The sequence below is a fragment of the Lagenorhynchus albirostris genome, chromosome 8 (assembly GCF_949774975.1).
Source record: "Lagenorhynchus albirostris chromosome 8, mLagAlb1.1, whole genome shotgun sequence".
Classification (NCBI taxonomy): Eukaryota; Metazoa; Chordata; class Mammalia; order Artiodactyla; family Delphinidae; genus Lagenorhynchus; species Lagenorhynchus albirostris.
Genome location: NC_083102.1, coordinates 12452986 through 12471909, shown reverse-complemented (window position 1 = coordinate 12471909; position 18924 = coordinate 12452986). Strand labels below are relative to the sequence as shown.

General features: G+C 37.5%; 1 protein-coding gene across 6 annotated transcripts in view; it reads left to right on the top strand.

Moving 5' to 3' along the window:
* Positions 1–18924, top strand: part of AGK (acylglycerol kinase) — a 96306-nt gene that overhangs the window by 43749 nt on the left and 33633 nt on the right. For 5 of the 6 annotated variants that reach the window (XR_009541901.1, XM_060156524.1, XM_060156526.1 and 2 more), the window contains 6 exons: positions 1380–1455; positions 7728–7820; positions 9528–9560; positions 10645–10686; positions 10891–10985; positions 15765–15834. Coding sequence is in view for 5 of the 6 variants with exons in the window: in XM_060156524.1 (XP_060012507.1) it covers positions 1380–1455; positions 7728–7820; positions 9528–9560; positions 10645–10686; positions 10891–10985; positions 15765–15834 (409 nt within the window). In the remaining variant the exon portion in view is untranslated. The remainder of the gene's footprint in view (positions 1–1379; positions 1456–7727; positions 7821–9527; positions 9561–10644; positions 10687–10890; positions 10986–15764; positions 15835–18924) is intronic. The other variant, XM_060156525.1, reaches the window with a different exon arrangement.

Below are 18924 nucleotides of genomic sequence, written 5' to 3'. Positions count from 1 at the left end.
TGGGATCTTCCCAGACCAGGGCTCAAACCCGTGTCGCCTACATTGGCAGGTGGATTCTTAACCACTGCACCACCAGGGAAGCCCAAATCTTATTTCTTAAACTAACTCAGAGGAGCTTATAGATGTGTTGTAAGTGATTAATACAGCTGATTGAGACTTCACCAGAGTTTTGCTTCTCAGAGATAGATCTAATCCACTTCCACCTGACCCTTTCTTATCAACCTAGAAGTGAAAGCAACCCTGCAAGGAGAAATGTTTACAGTATCACTAGCTCGCCTTTTATTGTTGGATTAAGCCCCAGAAATGGTGATCTGGAAAGGAGAAATTTCCATTTAGCCTTTCATGTTCATTCTTACAAGCATTCAGAGCTGTAGAAGAGGGAGGATATATTTGTTTAATTTGCTTATTACGTGCTCAGGTGTGCCCTTGGTTCAAGGTATTTTTTTGGTTCTTGTAAAAATTTGCTCAAGCTTCTCAGTTTCTATTTTAATTCATAATCAGAAATGTTTTATGTTCTGTGTTCCATTTGATAGCTATTTCTTTTTAGTTTAAAGAATGTTGAAGTTGGTCTGTGCATAACTCTACATGTTCCTCATTCACTACCTTTGTGTCTGTTTCTAGTATAAAATATTCTTAAGAAAGTTGAAGCATGCATCACTGATAAAAAATAATAATCTTTTTGAAAGAGGACTGAGTAAATGTGGATGTAACAGTTAGATGTTTGGTGTTGATTGTTTTGAAAGTACTAGTTTTTGTTTTTGTTTTGTGATGTGATAGTTGAAAATATTTGGGTAAAAGACAAGTCAGCTGATTGGTATGTTTTAACATTTATTCAACTCTGAGACTCTGCAATTGGGGACTTTTTTGCAGCTTCTGTATCCCTTGATTTCTAGTACATTCTCAGTCAGCCACTGGAATGTAAATAAGTTCCGTGAGGGCTTATTACATTATACCTCAGTTACATGTATTTTTGTCTGCCTTGTCCTGTTGTTTGCCCAGTTCCTAGCTGTGTCTAGCACACAGTAGAGGCTCAGTAAATGCTTGTTGAGTGAATCAGACATTGTTGCCTGAGTGGAGCCATATCCAGTGTACACACTTCCTCTAGAGGAACTAGATTGTGCACTGTAAGCATCCCACATGGGTGAGAGCTTATTGTATTAGACAAGGGGCAAAATCTTGGAGGAGCCAGAGAGAAAGAGTCCACGTTTATATCCAGAGAAACTCATTACTCTTCACTAGCCTTCCTGTCCTTGAACAAATAGAGGAAACGTGTTCTCTACGCTATTTCTTGTTCTCTTCTAGAGAAGGTGGTTGGGCTTTTTATATTTCCTCTTGAGAACTTGTGTTAAAATATTTGTGTTTTTTTCCTTTGTCTACAGCAAAGCCAGGACTCTATTTGAAAAAAATGCTGCCCCGATTTTACACTTATCTGGCATGGATGTGACTATCGTTAAGGTGAGAACTTCTCTAGAATGTTGATTTTATCCAAGCTACCCCTCCTTATAACATATCCTCTACTCTTGACTTCTTAGCAAAAATCACTTATCACTTAGAAGATAAGAATAGAGAAGTCAACGTTGTGTTCTTCTTCTGATAATTAATAAGATAATATTGTTTTTTCCAACCACGGTCAGCTTTTCACTTTCAGAACAGGATTAAATGGGGCCATGAACCTGGCTCCTTTCATCTGACAGATAGGACGTGGAACTATTGTCTCTTGGAAGATGAAAGTTGTTACAGCTGTAAGAATTCTTTTTCTGACTATTAAAAAGAAATTGCAAGTTTGAGTAATTAATTTCTTGGTAGTTCTGCAGACGGGTAAACATTTTCTTTCTGGTGAGGAATTATTTCAGGTGAGGAATTTTAAGTGGTAAAGCTTTAGAATTTTCGAGATTTGGGTAAGAAGAAATGGGGACAAAAATAAATGAGAGGGAATTGTGCTATTTTAGAAGATGCCTCAAGACTCCACTTTCTTGACTTTAAGTGCTGTGTGTGGCATGTACATAGGTGTGTGTACTTGGTGAAAGTCACTGTTACCATGTTTGTACATCTGTGGTATACCAATTTTTAATATTACACGCTTTCATTAAATCATAGAGATTGAATGGTCATTTAGTCCAGTTGACCATGCAATGTTGATGAACTCTCCTCTCCAGCTTGTCCGAGGTGTGGTCTTCTAGTTGTCTGCCTGCAGGGATGGGAGAGTAGGGAAGAAAACTGACATTTATTTCAGGACCTGTAAGGCATATTGCAGACTCTACGTATGAGAGATCTGAGAATGGTTATTTAAGACCGATATTTGTTTGTTCCTGGAGTGTTTGGTTGAACTCACAAGGAGAACCATCTGGGCCTGGAGCTTTCTTTGAAGGGAAATTTTTTTGTATATTAACTTTCTTTAATGGCTGTAGAAGTACATCAGGAAGTTCTGTTTCTTCTTGAATTAATTTTAGTAAGGTAAATTTTTTAAAGGAATTTGTGAATTTCATCTAAGTTTTCAAATTAATAGGCATCAAGTTGTTCATAATATCTTCTTTTTAACTTTTAAATTCCTGTGACATCTGAGATACATCATTTTCTTGTTCAGTATTGTTTTATTGTTTATTTGTGCTTTTTTTTTTTTTTTTTGCCTGCCAGTCATGTGAGAGATGCGTCAATTTAATTAATCCTTTTTGCCGAGAACCGTTTCTTGGCTTGTTGATCCTTTCATTTATGTTTCTTTCATTAACTTCTGGTCTGTCTTTATTGTTTCCTTCATTCTACTTTCTTTGGCTTTTTTTCTGCTGTTCTTTTTGACATTTTAACTTGGATGTTTATTTCATTAATTTTCACCCTTCTCTCCTGGTGTTTTCTTAGAAAGCTATAAACTTTACTGCTTCAGCTGCATCCTAGGAGTTTTGGTATATAATATTTTCATTATCATTCATTTCTAAATGTTTTCTAATTTTCATCATGATTTTTGTTTGACCTATGAGTTATTTAGCATGTTTTAAAATTTTCAAATCTAAAGTTTTCCCACATCTTTTTGTTAATGGTTTCTGATTTAATTGTGTTATGGTCAAAGAATGTAGTCTATATAATTCCAGTATTTTAAGTTTATTGAGATTTGTTTTATGGCCTAGCATGTGGTTTGTTTTCATAAATGTTTTATGTAGGCCTAAAAAGAATATATATCAGTTATTGGGTACCATGTTCTATATATGTCCATTCAGTCAAGTCTGTTAGTTGTGTGGCTCAAATCTTACATGTCCTTACTGATTTTTTTCTTCTGTTTGAACTATAGATTATTCAGAAGGAAGTGTTAGAAATATCGCACTAGATAGATTTGTCTGTTTCTCTATGTAGTTTTATCCACTTTTGCTTTTTTATATTTTGAGACTGTCAGTAGATGCATTCACATTTCAAATTATTTCATTTTTCTTCCATGTTGACACTGTCATAGAGTTACTCTCTTTAGCACTAATGCTGTCTTTTACTGTAGTCTATTTTATTTAGTATTGTTAGTAACCATACTAGCTTGCTTTGATTAGTTTTTACCTGGTATAATTTTTACTTATCTTTACTTAAGCCATTTTGTATCCTTATATTTTAATGCATCATTGGTAAAGGCATGAAAACAGGATATTTTAAAGATCCAATGCTTTTTGTGTGTGTGCCTTTTGACTGGACCATATAATCCATTAACATTTATTGTAATTGTTAATGTATTTAGATTTATTTCTATACCAGTTATCTATTGCTACATAACAAACCGCCTTGACAACAGTTTTTCTGCTTACAATTCTGTTGGTCAACAATCCATGTTCAGAGCTGTTCTTGTGTTGGTCTCACCTGGGCTCCTCAGTGGCTTGTCTTTTCATGACTTGATAGCTTATTTGTTTCCTCTTCTCACTGAATAATATTCCATCATGTAGATGTACAACAGTTTGTTTATCCATTTACCTATTGAAGGACAGCTTGATTGCTTCCAGTTTTGCAGTTATGAATAAAGCTGCCATAAACATTTGTGTGCATGTTTTTGTGTGGACATAATTTTTCAGCTCATTTGGGTAAATACCTAGGAGTGCAGTGGCTGTGTTACATGGTATGCTTAGCTTTGTAAGAAACTGGCAGACTGCTTTCCACAAGTGGCTGTACCGTTTTGCATTCCCACTAGCAATTAAGGAGATTTTCTGTTGCTCCACATCCTCATCAGTATTTGGTGTTCTCAGTGTTCAGGGTTTTAGCTGTTCTGATAGGTATACAGTAGTTTCTCATTGTCTCAATTTGCAGTTCCCTAATGACATATAACATTGAGCATTTTTTCATTGGTTTATTTTCCATCTGTATATCTTCTTCAGTGAGGTGTCTGTTCAAATCGTTGCTATTTTAATTGAGTTGTTTCTTGTTTGTTCTCTTATTGTTGAGTTTTAGAGTTCTTTGAACACAAGTTCTTTATCAGATATGTGTTTCAAAAATATTTTCTCTTATACTGTCTTTTTTTTTTTTTTTTTTTGCGGTACGCGGGCCTCTCACTGCTGTGGTCTCTCCCGTTGCGGAGCACAGGCTCTGGATGCGCAGGCTCAGCGGCCATGGCTCACGGGGCCAGCCGCTCCGCGTCACGTGGGATCTTCCCAGACCGGGGCACGAACCCGTGTCCCCTGCATTGGCAGGCGGACTCTCAACCACTGCGCCACCAGGGAAGCCCACTTATACTGTCTTTTAAAGCTGTGTTTGTTTTCGTTCTCTTAACAGTATTTTCACGGAGCAGAAGTTTTTAATTTTAAAGAAGTCCAGCTTATCAGTTTTTTTCTTTTGTGGCTCTTGCTTTTGGTGATTTATATAAAAACTCATCAACAAACCCAGGATCACCTACATCCTGTACTGTGTGATTTTCTAGAAGCTTTATAGTTTTTTATTTGACATTTAGGTCTATGATCCATTTTCAGTTAATTTTTGTGAAAGGTATAAGGTTCACGTTTTCTGCATCATCAGGCCACTCTTTATCCTTTCTCTTTGTTGCATTTGGAATTTTCCTCTTAAGATCAGAGCCTCAAATGTGTCATCCCTATTAATGTAATCTTTTAAATTATGGTCTGTTAAGTCTGTCAATATCTTTTTGAATTTTGGTTCTTTCATTCATGTACTTATTCATATTTATCAATTTGTCTTGCAAATATTTGAGTACCTACTACAAAGTAAGCTCTGTTCTACCTGTTGAGGATACAGTCTGAACAAAACAAGTTTTCCCTCTCTGTCCTCAGAGCTTCCACTCAAAGTGTGAAAAGGAGGGATACAGATAAAACACATATACAAATAAACATATGATTTGTCAGATGGTGATGAGAGCCAAGAAGAAAAATCAAGCAGGGTAAGGAGACCAAGAGTAATGGCGGTGTTAGTTTAGTTCAGGAGGCCAAGGAAGGCCAGTCTGGTAAGATGACCTTTGGAAGAGACATGGGGGAAATGAGTGAGTCATGCTGGTAGGTTGGGGAAAGCATCCAGGCCGAGCGTACTGCACATTCGGAGGCTCTGCGGAGGAGTGTACTTGGGGCTTGAGGAAGAGTGAGAGGCAAATGTAGTTGGAGGAGAATGAGCAAGGGGAGACAGGAGAAAGGATGAGGTTGAAGAAGTTAGGAGGGGCAAGATTGTCAGGTTTGTATTGTTTACGCATTCAGTCAATTACCTTTCCTCTCTGTTGTTGATAAAGTGTTGTGTAGGAAAAGGCTGAATGGAGAGCCCTAAAGAAATGTCACCAGGAATCTACCTACAATTTGGTGTCCCTCCACTGAGCATCTTACTTTGAACGTAGATATTCAATTGGTAATCAGTTCACCCAGTTGTATTCTAGTGTATTGTTCCCACCTATCTCCGCCTTGTCCCCAAGGATATTATCAAATAACTTGCCAGGTGCCTTGCTGAAGACCCAATAGAATGTCTGTCTGGATTTCCTGATCTTCTGATCTAGTAATCTGTCAAAGATGAGGATACTCTGAAATGCCTTGTTCTCGGTGAACCCATGCAGATTCCCAGTGATCACCTATTTCGGGGTGTTCACAAAGCATCCTTTTAATCAGGATCAACATATATTCTCTCTTTTTAAAAAAATATTTATTTATTTTTGGCTGCGTTGGGTCTTCATTGCTGTGTACGGGCTTTCTCTAGTTGAGGCGAGCGGGGGGCTACTCTCCGTTGTGGTGCACGGGCTTCTCTTGCTGCGGAGCACGGACTCTAGGCGTGCAGGCTTCAGTAGTTGTGGCATGTGGGCTCAGTAGTTGTGGCACACGGGCTTAGTTGCTCCGCGGCCTGTGGGATCTTCCTGGACCAGGGCTCGAACCCGTGTCCCCTGCATTGGCAGGCAGATTCCTAACCACTGTGCCACCAGGGAAGTCCCTATATTCTTTTTTAAAAAAGTGAAATATTTGGATTGATTGAGCTCAGTCACCAGAGGGCAGTGATTTAATCAACCATGGGTATGTAATGAAACCGACACAAAAACTCAGAAGGACAGGGTTTGGAGAGCTTCTGGGCTGGTAAACCTGTGGAGATCTGGGGAGAGGTGGCGCTCCCAGAGAGGGCCTGGAGACTCCACACTGCTCCCCCACACACCTTGCCCCATGTACCTCTTCATTTGTCTGTTCATCTGAATCCTTTCTAATAAACTGATAACTGTGAGACAAAAAAAAAAAAAAGAAATATTTACAAATGTATAACTGCAAAGCCAGTCATTTCATTTTTCAGGATAAAAGTAGAACCATTCATCATAAGCTTAGATGGTGTTAGTGTAGGACTTTGTTTTTCGTGTGTTGACTGTGACTTAGTGGCCCAGGTGCTTTAGCCCATCTGACATCCAAATCTTTAATTTTTGCCTATTAGTGTGTCTAGTAAAGTGTCAACAGGAGAGGGTGTTTCCTTATTTCAGCATTAGTTGCATTACATTTGTTAAAATTCAGGGTTTGGTTTTAGAGGTGATGGCTTAGATCATTCATTTAAGTCTACATATGTATCTGAAATGAGGTATCCTCAATACAAATGGTGAGGCTTACATACCATTTAGTCACCATTTTGTGACTGCTTTGAGCCATACCTATATTTCTTTATGTACAATCATAGCAAAACCACAGTAACCGTTTATGTAGTACAGTGCCAGTTAAGAACAGTTACCTTGCTAGTCGCTTTTCATACTGCTTTCCAACAGTATTAGGAAGAAGCGCTTTTCCCTTCCTCCAGTACACATGATTTCATTGATAAGGAAATTAAGATCCTGAGAGTTTAAGGCCACTCAGCTGAAAAGTAGCAGAGTTGGGATTTAATCTGGGTCTCCTGGGCTCTCAAATCTGTGCTCTTTTTATTACATCTGTTTCTCCTTATTTGCACATACACTTGACTTTCTGCTTGCAGATGAAAGTCACCGGGTAAATGATGTAATAATAGAACGTGCACTGGACTAGAAATGATTCCTCTGACTAGCTGACTGTATAACTGAGACAAATCACTAGGTTTGAGTTTTATTTTTAAAGTAAGGAGCCGCCTAGATGGTTTCTGAGGTCCCTTCCAGCTCTAAAAATATAAAACTATAAAAACCATACATAGTTGCTTTGATAGCTGTTTAGTTTCTCATGTATATCAATTATGTAGAATTTAAGAAAAGGTTCAGTGTAAAACTTTAAAGAAAATATCCCATATTTTTAGACCTTTGGGCCTGTGGCTCTAGGATGATAAATTTACCAAAGGCTTCCTTTGTATTGCAGACAGATTATGAGGGCCAAGCCAAGAAGCTCCTGGAACTGCTGGAAAACACAGATGTGATCATTGTTGCTGGAGGAGATGGGACTTTGCAGGAGGTGTGGCCGCTCTTCTCTTTGAAACCATTTTGAAAGGGAGGAAAATAGAAATTAGGTCTTGGAGCAGTGGTGTAAAGTGGTTATAATTTAAGGAAATTATTTCTTTGTAATCCATTCTTTTTAGGATTGTTTCTCTCTGAAAAAAGTATAGCATTACATTTTTCTCATGCACTTTTATTTCATTGCTTCGTATAAATTCTATACCCAGCACATAGAAGGGTTTTTGTTTTATCAGATTTAAGTCGGATAAAATGGGATAAAACAGGGTACAAAATGGTGCTGGGTGTGAAACGCTTTTTATATTTTGAAGACTCTTATGAAGTAGCCCCGTTTGTTAGGGAATCACTGTTTCAATTATGGGAAGGTTTCTTATAAAATAAACAAATAACAATTGCCTTTTAAAAAAATGCATCTGTCCATTCTCACTTCATTTCCATCCCATGTAATGTTATCTCCTAATGGTACATTTAGAGGCAGAGGTCTACATGTTCCGATGTATGCGTTGCTTTTGTTCTGCAATTCCATTTCCTTAATGCTTGCTTTGGTCCAATAAGGACAGTAAGTATATTGCCCTGGATATGCTCTTCTTTACCAGGGCAATAGACTAGAACCTACATTATGTATTGGAAACCCCTAAAGGGCCCAGTGCAGGTGCCCCTCCCACTCAGTCACCCCATCCTGTGTACCATAAGTCACATCCTTACCTCGTTTCTCATTGTCTTTTGCCTCTATTTTGGTGGTTTCATTGGTGTTCAGGGACCAGGAGCTATAACAGCGGACAGGGCACTGTCCTGTGTTTGAGTTAGCAATCATGTAAGCCTTAGTAAACTTCTTTTAAAAAGCCTGTGCTAATGATCTTGTAATTGTGTTTATGGATTTTTAATGAAGTGTGAAGAATACGGATAGCATGCCAACAAAGTAATGAAGTGGAACTCACGACAGCCCCATTTAATCCCGAAACTCAGTGAGGCGGGAGATGCGGGAGAAGATTGGCTTTTGCCTTGACTTCACAAAATGTTTTTAAGAAAGAAACCAAATTGTGTATCTGGTATAATCTAGTCATCAAAATATGCCCTGGTTAAAAAAAAGAATTGGAGGGAAATATAGCAAAATATAAACAACTGACTAATGATGCCTGGTGGGTTTATGAGGAAGTATTTTTTCTTCAGGTATTTTTCACAGTTTTTACAAGACCATGGGTATTATAGTTTAAAAATAAATTAAGTAAAAATTCAAGTTAAAAATGTCTTTTTATAGAGGGAATACAGTCTCCCTTGTCTTCATATTCATCAGTAAGAAACATTTATTGAGAGCAGGCTTCTCTCTGAGTGTAGCAAAGTGCTGTTTTTTTTCCCAATATGTGTACTTCCTAGTAGGAAACTAGTATCTTTAGTATAATTGATGTGTACATCACATTTATACCCATCTTATAGAAATCAAAACGTAATTTTACTAATATAATGTGGAAGTTTTATAATTATTTTATCTTAGCCTTTATAGTACTATTGTTCCTAGGTGGAGAATAAAATCTAATCTAGCTCTGATCTTACTGGAGAATAGTTTGTGCTTTAAGAGCCAATACATCTTTTGACATAGTTTCTAGGAAGAAAACAGGAACAAGTTTGTGGTCCATGAAAATTGAATCCAATTCTTTTATGATAAAGGAAATACAAGTTGTTCATAATAATTTTTTTAAAACATTTGTAGGTTGTAACTGGAGTTCTTCGAAGAGCAGATGAGGTGAGCTTTAAAATAAGAATCATTGCATTTTGACTTTTACTTTCCTGTTTTAATCTCTCTTTATTTCTTTCTTTTACCCTTTCTCCCCTTTTTATATTTTAAGATGGGCGCAAGTTGTGCTTCCTCAGACTTTAGAAAATAAAGTACTTCTGCCTATGTCATAGAACACTTTTATTAACTCATGGTGGACTTTTCTGCTTTGGGGATCCAGGGTATCCAATGGCTTTTACCAAGAGTTGTTTAAAATATAAAATTTCCCCATAGAATCTTTTCTTCAAAGGATTCCTTCATTAATAAATTGTGGTATATTCATATATTGGGAGCCATACAACAGTTAAAATGAATGAACTAGGTTTATAAATATCTACGTGGTAAATCTAAAAAATATTCAATAAAAAAAGGCAGGTTGCCAAAGTATTTTATGCATTTCTATAAATTTTTAAAATTCAGAAAACAAAGGTACTCTTAATAGATACCTAAACTATGTAGTAAAAGGGTAACAATGTGAATGGAAAGGAATCACACCCACCTCACGATAAAGGCTTCCTCTGGGAAGGGAAAGGGGAGTAGGATGAGAAGGGACTTGAGTTGTATCTTCATCACTTTATTTCTTAAAACTCTGAAGCAAATATGGCAAAATGTAATATTTGTTAAATCTGGGTCTTGGGTACATGGGTATTCGTGAGATTACTTTAAATTATTGTAGAAAAGTGTGATAAAATATTTTATAAGTAACAACAAGAAAGAAGATCCTTCCCATTCCCTTTAGTAGTAGTAGACTGAGCTCAAAATAGTCTTTAGGAACCTTACGGTATCTGTTTATCTGTGGCCTTTAATTAAGTCCTCTACTATGCCATTCTTCTGCTACTTGACCTTGCTTATTCTCTTAGCCTTGTTTATACCTGAGGTAGTTTATAAGGCACTTTCACCTGTCCTCAGTCACTGTACAAATGTTAGACATTTTTAGTTGAATTCTATCTGCAACTTTGTCAAATAGTGTGGCAACATAATACAGTCTGTCACAATCATGCATTTATCTAATATCTAAGACCCTCATTTTCTTAACCAAATTTCTTTCAACCAGTTGCCATTAGTGAGCACCCAAATATTCCTTCCAAATTTGAAGGTATGTTGTTTTCATGAACTGCCTTGTTCTAGAACCTGCTTCCTCAGTATTACCTGGTTGCTTGTCTAGGGGTGTGGGAAGGAAGGCTGGGAGGCAGGCCCAGGGTCAGTTACTTTGTCATAGTGGACACACCTGTGCCTCTCTGTTCAACCTCATTTTCTGACCATAACAATAAAACTTTGCTCTTGTTTTCTTCCTCGCCAGGCTACCTTCAGTAAGATTCCCATTGGATTTATCCCACTGGGCCAGACCAGTAGTTTGAGTCAGACACTCTTTGCCGAAAGTGGAAACAAAGTCCAGTAGGTTGTCAATGTGGGATGGTAGCATTTGTGGGTAAGCGAGCCTGGGAATGGAGAATTCACACGTGTGATATAATTTTCTTTTTGAGTTTTGATAGCCTGAAACTTCAGATCATTAAGAGGAAGAGATCAGAGTTCAAGCGTTGGGTTGATTGGGAAGTTTCTCTGTTGGGTTGCGGGACCCTGGTGATCTCATGTTAAGTCCTCAGGTCAGGTATGGAGATGAATACTGATGTCCTTCTGACACTTATGAAGGTAGCTTCGCTGATCCAAGCATACTGTTTGTGTGCTCTTGTGTTGTAAGATTCTCTGGTGAAGACATACTTGCAGTGATCATTTGTTTGCTTTAAGTGTGTATGATGACAAATAGCAAGTTCCCTGAGGAGACTGGGCCAGCAGCAGCCTTGGCTCCATTACCTTGATAATATAAGTAGCTAAAACAACCAAATATAGTTACGTCCTTTAGGGAATGCCAAAAGTGGAAGGCAGTGTGGATAAAGTAGACAGAGGAAGTAGTGCAACCCTGACATTAAATTAAATTGTTGTGAGTCTAACAGTGTCCTCAGGAGTCAGGCAAGTTGCTATTATTGCTCTTTTCTTTCAAAAGCATTATGTAAACAAAGATTTAGTCTTTCAGGAAGATGGGAATCTTGAATTTGAGTCATGGCTTTGACAATGATTAAAAATATAATCTTGGACAAATCATTTTCAGGCAGGTTCTCATTGTCAGTTGCCTGATCTTTAACGTAAGCTTTGTGATACATTGGGGGAGATCAATAAAAAATATTTGTTGAATGAATGAATTGAAATCTTCTCAAGACATTTCTTGTTATAACCTTCTAGAATCAATAACAATAATAATACTCAGGTGATTTTCTGTTTTGGATTTTTTTTTTCTGCTTTGGGATTTTTATTTTAGATTGAGGTATAGTTGACATAAAACATATTAGTTTCAGGTGTATAACACGATGATTTGATATTTATATGCCACTACAATAATTATAGTTAACATCTGTCACCATTCAATAGTTACAGAATTGTTTTTCCTTGTGATGAGAACTTTTAAGATATACTCTCTTAAAAACTTTCAGACACGTAATACAGTATTATTAACGTTAGTTGCCATGCTATACGTTCCATCCCCATGACTGACTTATTTTTTTATAAATTTATTTATTTATTTATTTATTTTTGGCTGTGTTGGGTCTTTGTTTCGATGACTGACTTATTTTATAACTTGACTCCCTTCGTTCTCTGTTCATCTGTTCTCTGTATCATCTATGAACTTGATTTTTTAAAATTTTAATTTAATTTAATTTATTTTTTGGCTGCATTGGGTCTTCGTTGCTGCATGCAGGCTTTCTCTAGTTGCTGCGACGGGGGGCTACTCTTCCTCGCGGTGCACGGGCTTCTCGTTACAGTGGCTTTTTGTTGTGGAGCACGGGCTCTAGCACACAGGCTTCAGTATTTGTGGCGTGTGGGCTTCAGTAGTTGTGGCTCGCGAGCTCTAGAGTGCAGGCTTCAGTAGTTGTGGCGCACTGGCTTCAGTAGTTGTGGCTCGCAGGCTCTAGAGCGCAGGCTCAGCAGTTGTGGCGCACGGGCTTAGTCGCTCCGTGGCATATGGGATCTTCTCGGACCAGGGCTCGAACCCGTGTCACCTGCATTGGCAGGCAGATTCTCAACCACTGCGCCATAAGGGAAGTCTCTTGTTTTGTTTTGTTTTTTTAAAGATGCCACCACATATAAGATATCATACAGTATTTGTCTTTCTCTGTCTGACTTAACTTCACTTAGTATAATACCCTCCAAGTCCATCAGTGTTGTTGCAGATGGCAACATTTCATTCTTTTTTATTGCTGAATAGTATTCCAGTGTATGTGTGTGCACACAAATGTATATATATATATATATATATGTATCTCACATATATATCACATCTTCTTTATTCATTCATCTGTCAATGGACACTTAGCTTGTTTCCATATCTTAGCTACTGTAAATAATGCTGAACAACAAACATGGGTGCATATATCTTTTGAGTTAGTGTTTTTGCTTTCTTCGGATAAATACCCAGAAGTGGAATTGCTGGATCATATGGTAGTTCCATTTTTAATTCTTTGAGGAACCTCCATACTGTTTTCCATAGTGGCTGCACCAATTTACATTCCCAGCAACAGTGCAGGAGGGTTCCCTTTTCTCCACATCCTCTACAATACTTGTTATTTCTTATCTTTTTGATAATAGCCATTCTAACAGGTGTGAGGTGATGTCTCATTGTGTTTGGATTTGCATTTCCCTGGTTGTTAATGATGCTGGGCATCTTTTCATGTACCTGTTGGACATCTGTATGTCTTCTCTGGAAAAATGTCGATTCCAATTATCTACCCAGTTTTCAAGTGGATTTTTTTTTCTGTTGAGTTGTATGAGATCTTTATATATTTTGTATATTAACCACTTACCAGATATATGACTTGCAGATATTTTCTCCCATTCAATAGGTTGCCTTTTCATTTTATTGATGGTTTTCTTTGCTGCACAGAAGGTTTTTAGTATCATGTAGCCCCACTTACTTATTTTTACCTTTATTGCTTTTGCTTTTGGTGTTAGATTCAAAAATCATTGCCGGGCTTCGCTGGTGGCACAGTGGTTGAGAGTCCTCCTGCTGATGCAGGGGACACGGGTTCGTGCCCTGGTCTGGGATGATCCCACATGCTGCGGAGCAGCTGGGCCCGTGAGCCATGGCTGCTGGGCCTGCACGTCCGGAGGCCGCAGCAGTGAGAGGCCCGCATACCGCAAAAAAAAAAAAATCATTGCCAAGTCTTATGTCAAGAAGCTTACCCTCTATGTTTTCCTCTAGAAGTTTTATGGTTTCAGGTCTTATTACATTCAGTTCTTTGATCCATTTTGAGCTAATCTTTGTGTATGGTGTAAGCTAGTGGTCTAGTTTCATTCTTTTGCATGTGGCTGTCCAGGTCTGCTTTGGGATTTTGAGTAGGCTGGTTTTGTGGATTTGTTTTTGCTGTTGTAGTTTTAGGAGTCACCTTTTATCTTTTAACTTTTTTTTTTTTTAGATAAAAACCTTGCTCCATATATCAAACACCAGGCATAAGCATAGACATATATCAGGCCTTTATTAAAATGTCTCTCATGCTTCAAGCCTTAGTCTGATGGGGAGGGTTCAGCTCTTTACCAATCATCCTGCAGCCTAATGTGGCATTTCAGTTTGCCATATTTTTTTCCCAGTTTAGAATTTCTGAGGGGCTATAAATATGACAAACAAGGAATTAAACATTTTTTCTTATCTGAGACAAATCCTATCTGGTTTGGGTCTTGGTTACTGTAGATAGCTAGTCTTTCCCCCTGTCAGTATAGATTATTAGAACTGCTTGCCAGCATTACCAGATATGCCAGTGATGCGGAGGTAGGACATGTCCCTTAGAGAACACCTCACCTATCCAAAAGCCAGTGTCTGTGCAGTGTGGCTGCCCTCAAGGTCTTAAATAGCCTTCAGTTTTTAGGAGCTGATTTTCCCTGTAGTTAAACTAATGTTGTTGCTGCTTCTATTTATAATTTAAAGATTTATAAGACTTAATTTATAAGCATGCCCCAGGGCTCTTAGATAATTAAGTCAGTCTGCCCTGGGTTCATAATTTTGTAGACCTCTTAACATGGCAGATGCCTGAGGCTACCTAAAAGAACAAGCCTTTGCTTTTTGCATTGCTGTCGAGATTTGTCGTACCATAATTACTACAGAAGAAAAAGGAATTTTGAATTTGGAATGTTGCAGATAAATAATCCTAAAAAATAGCTGTTTCGTGCTACAGTGCTGCTTTATTTAGAACTTTCAATTATTGCTGGAGAATGATAAATTTAAGGTTGCATTTTAACCATCTTCTGCCAAGGAATTTTGAAAAAAAATTAATAGAAAAAGGCATTTTTCAGTTGGAACATTTTTTAAAGGTCAGCCTCTCAAAAGCACTTCTTAAACCTCTTAATGTGTTAGGTACTACTCAGAGCGAGCACAAAGCTTTAGGATTCTTTCTAATAACTTCCTTTGAAATTAATGTATTCATATCAAATTAATCTAAACTGGTGAACATGTGTCTTGCTTTCTCCTAAATTGAATCTCATTTTCTAAACTGCTACCTACTTCCCAGATAGCAACTGTATTGGAGGGAAAATGGGATAAAGATATGTTGATAGAGAAATATGAGAAAGTAAAGTAGGCTGTTTCTTAAGTTTCAACTTGCTTCCTAGGGAACCCAGAATGTAATCCAAGCATTGGAGTTAATGTGTATATTTTGGGGATTCATTATATTTCGCTAAGATAACTCCAGCAAGTCCTGTCCTTTAGCTATCCTTCAGATTATTAGAGTAAAAAGGAATATGGTTTTTGAAGTGCTTGACTTTCATTCTCTTACAGTGAATGAAAGATGTATTATTATTTATTTATCATATTTTCCAGTGATAAAAGTCAGACACAATGTAGAGACTCAATAAATGTGAGGTAAATAAATGATTGGTGCCTTGTATAAACTTCTCTTTGCCAAAGTCTTCTCTTTGAGTCTGTATCAGAGCCTTCCACTAGATTTGTATCAGTAATTATTTTATACACCTTTGTTCTGCTTTCTTGGAGTATTTTGAAAGAATTTGTCTTTTTCTTGACCCAGCTATTAGTTCTCTGGGTAGGAGTGTGGTTGTGTGTGTGTGTGTGTGTGTGTTGGGGGAGATGTTGCTTATTTTTCACAACATGATCATTTCCTTCTTGTTATCTTTTAGACATATTACAGATGCTACACTTGCCATTGTGAAAGGAGAGACAGTTCCACTTGATGTCTTGCAGATCAAGGTAAGATCTTTTCATCAGAGTTTGAAAAAATTAACAAAGTAATACACACTTTAAAAAAATGTAGTAGTTCAAATAAGATTGTAAGGAAAACAACTGTTCTTCTTCTTACCCTTTCCTATGTGAAGTATAACCCCCCAGAGAAGATAGTTTTACCTGTTTGTTCTAGTTATCACTAATTAGTATGCTTGTGATGCTACTTTTAAAAATTGTGGTAAAAAAAAAATACCCACAAAACATGAAATTTACGATCAGAACCATTTTTAGGTGTATAATTCAGTTTAAGTATATAATACTACTTTTTGGTTTATCAGTTTTAGACCTTCTCTGTTGGCCTCTTATCAGAAGTCCTCTGTATCACCTCTCAGTATAGTTGTATCATGATTTTTAGTTCCTCTGATTACCTTTGGCCCACAAGTAATTTTTCTGTTTTATATGGTTGTTTTGAGTATTAAAAGAGCTAATAAATATAACGCACTTAGGACAGCACCGATTTCATCTCACCTGTTTGCACGGTGGCCACCTCTCTATCTCATGCCCTGCCAAAGGCTCTGCCTTTCTCGTGACCCATCTGTCTTTTGGAGGGCCTTCTCTTTGGAATTCAGGTTACTTGGTTGTCTTGCATTGTCAGCTCTCTGATGGGCTTAAGAATAATTATGATTCTGTAGATTATCAGGCTTTTTCTCATTTTTAGGGTGGGAACAATGTTCTTTGTTGCTTCCTACATCCTAGAGAGGAGCAGAACTTCCCATTTTTCTATTGGGTTGTCTAACATTTTCTTACTGATTTGTAGATGAGCTCGTGAATTACTCTAGAAAGACATTTGCTCGCTTTGCCCACTGAAGGGGCCTAAAGGCAGTGACACCCAACAACAACGAGCATATCTGGCATCCAGATTTTGGTCTCTAAGTACCATTCCCTAATAAAACTTAACAGGATCCTGTGAAAAGATGTCCTTCAGAGGCAGGGCAAGAATAAGGCAAAGAACTACTCAAAAACTGATGAAGACAACGCAAAATAGGAGGCAGCCTGATGGTACCCTATTGGCCAATTTTGGGCTGGTTTGAACATCAAAAAGAATAATGCTAGTGGATTATAATACATTAAATAAGAATGATGAATCTATAGTTATGTTACAGAAGAATTGCCAAATTGTAAATGTATAAGATACGACAGAGTTAGAGAATTAACCATTGGGCAATCACTAATGAAATCACTAATTCAAACAGGGATCATGAATGGATGCTACACACATTGGATAAAAGGTCGTTGAGAAACAAATATCCACACAGTCTCAAATGATCGCAAGTTACTTAATTACAAAGGGAAAAAGTACCTTTATAGTAGAGAGATCTAGCATACACCACCTTAACCAGGTGATCAAACAGCATCACCAATCATGGGACAGATGGACATTATCTGCCTCCGGATGTGATGTATTGAGAAGGGTACAACATCACCTACGTAGTTTTCTGCCCCAAACATTAGTCTTAATCTAACCGACTCTAATAATGAGAAAACAATCAAATCCAAATTGTAGGACATTCTAAAAACAACCATTGATTTGGCTTCTTCAAAAATGTCAGTGTCACGAAATCTAAAAGAAGATAGTCTGTTCAAGATTAAGGGAAACTAAAGAAATATCATAATGAAGTCCAGTACGAGATCCTGGACTGGAAAAATGAAAAACAGTGTCAGCCGTAAAAGATATCAGAGATATTTTAATATGGATGATATATTAGATGTTATATGCCAGTGTGAGATTTCTTGAGAGTGACAGTGGTGTTACGGTTATGTCCGTGTATGTCCTTGTTCTTGGGAGATACATGCTGAAATAGTTAGGAGTGAAAGGTCATGAAGCCTGCAATTTATTTGCAAATGATTTAACAATACTACAAACTATACACAGAGAGATAAAGCTAATGTGGGGAAATGTTGGCCTGGTGAAGCTGGGTGAGGGGTAAATATGGTGTTCATTGCACGTATAAAAGGTTTTTTGGTTTGACATCTTACCAATATTAAAATTTTGGAGGGAAGAAGACCCAATAGCCATTCCTGATTCCTGATCAGAATCTTCTCTCTAAAAAGGGTTTAATTCCTAGGGAAAAGATATTCTCGCTTGACGGTAGTTAAGTATCTATTCCTCCTTCATCTAAATTTCTTCTTTTTCCCCCTGGAAAAGGCAGGTTCATAAGAAGGCTGAGCCATAAAGCCAAATAATCCTATAAACAGCGAATCCTGCATACTTTACTCAGGTTCAGCCTCAGAATGTACCAGCTGCATTCAGGCTGTCCTCCGAAGGCTATGCACATTTTACATGCATGCAGGTTTCCTAGTATCTGTGGAAGAAGCCTCCGTACTGTGTCATGATTCCAAACTTCAATCCTAAAATGTCGTTCCTAGTAATATGGCATTTGCTATATGCACGTTTACGGTTGATGAACCCGTGAGCTTGCAACCCATTTCCCTTTTATTTTCCTTTGTGCTTTATGCAGTGATATCTGGACTCTCCACCATGACCTTGTTGGTCAGGGTAAAAGCAATTTAAGTTGCAGTTGATTCTTTAGCATCTAATAAAGCTTAATCGTTTTCACAAAATGTGCTGAAAGGAATGTTAACCTGGAAAAGAGACTACAGATCAGCATCCATTATTTTATTGTTGCTGTCAAAGGAGTGAATCAGGGTAGGTCTCTTAATAATGGAGTGATTTACTGCTTCTTATTTATGTGTGAGAAGTAATACATTCTAGAGTAATTAGGATTTAACTGAACATTCTTGACTGTGCTTGCATTTAAATGTCTCTTGTCTCCTTTATCTTTTTCTTTCAAATATACTGATTCTGTGAATTGATGAAACCAGTGTCAAATTTAACACAGGCTCTGTATATTGGTAACACACCCCAGGAAGCAGAAAATTTTTAAAATCAATTCCTAGAAAACATAGTACGGTAGCCTCTACTGTAGTTTCTGAGGCACCCAGCTAGGCTGAATTTGTCTTCTCTTTTTTCTTTATTTCTGGAAATTGCTTTCAGAATGTGGTGAAAAGCATTGCAGATGAAGCCTGATACCAGATTCCTCTTCTTTTAAAAAACAA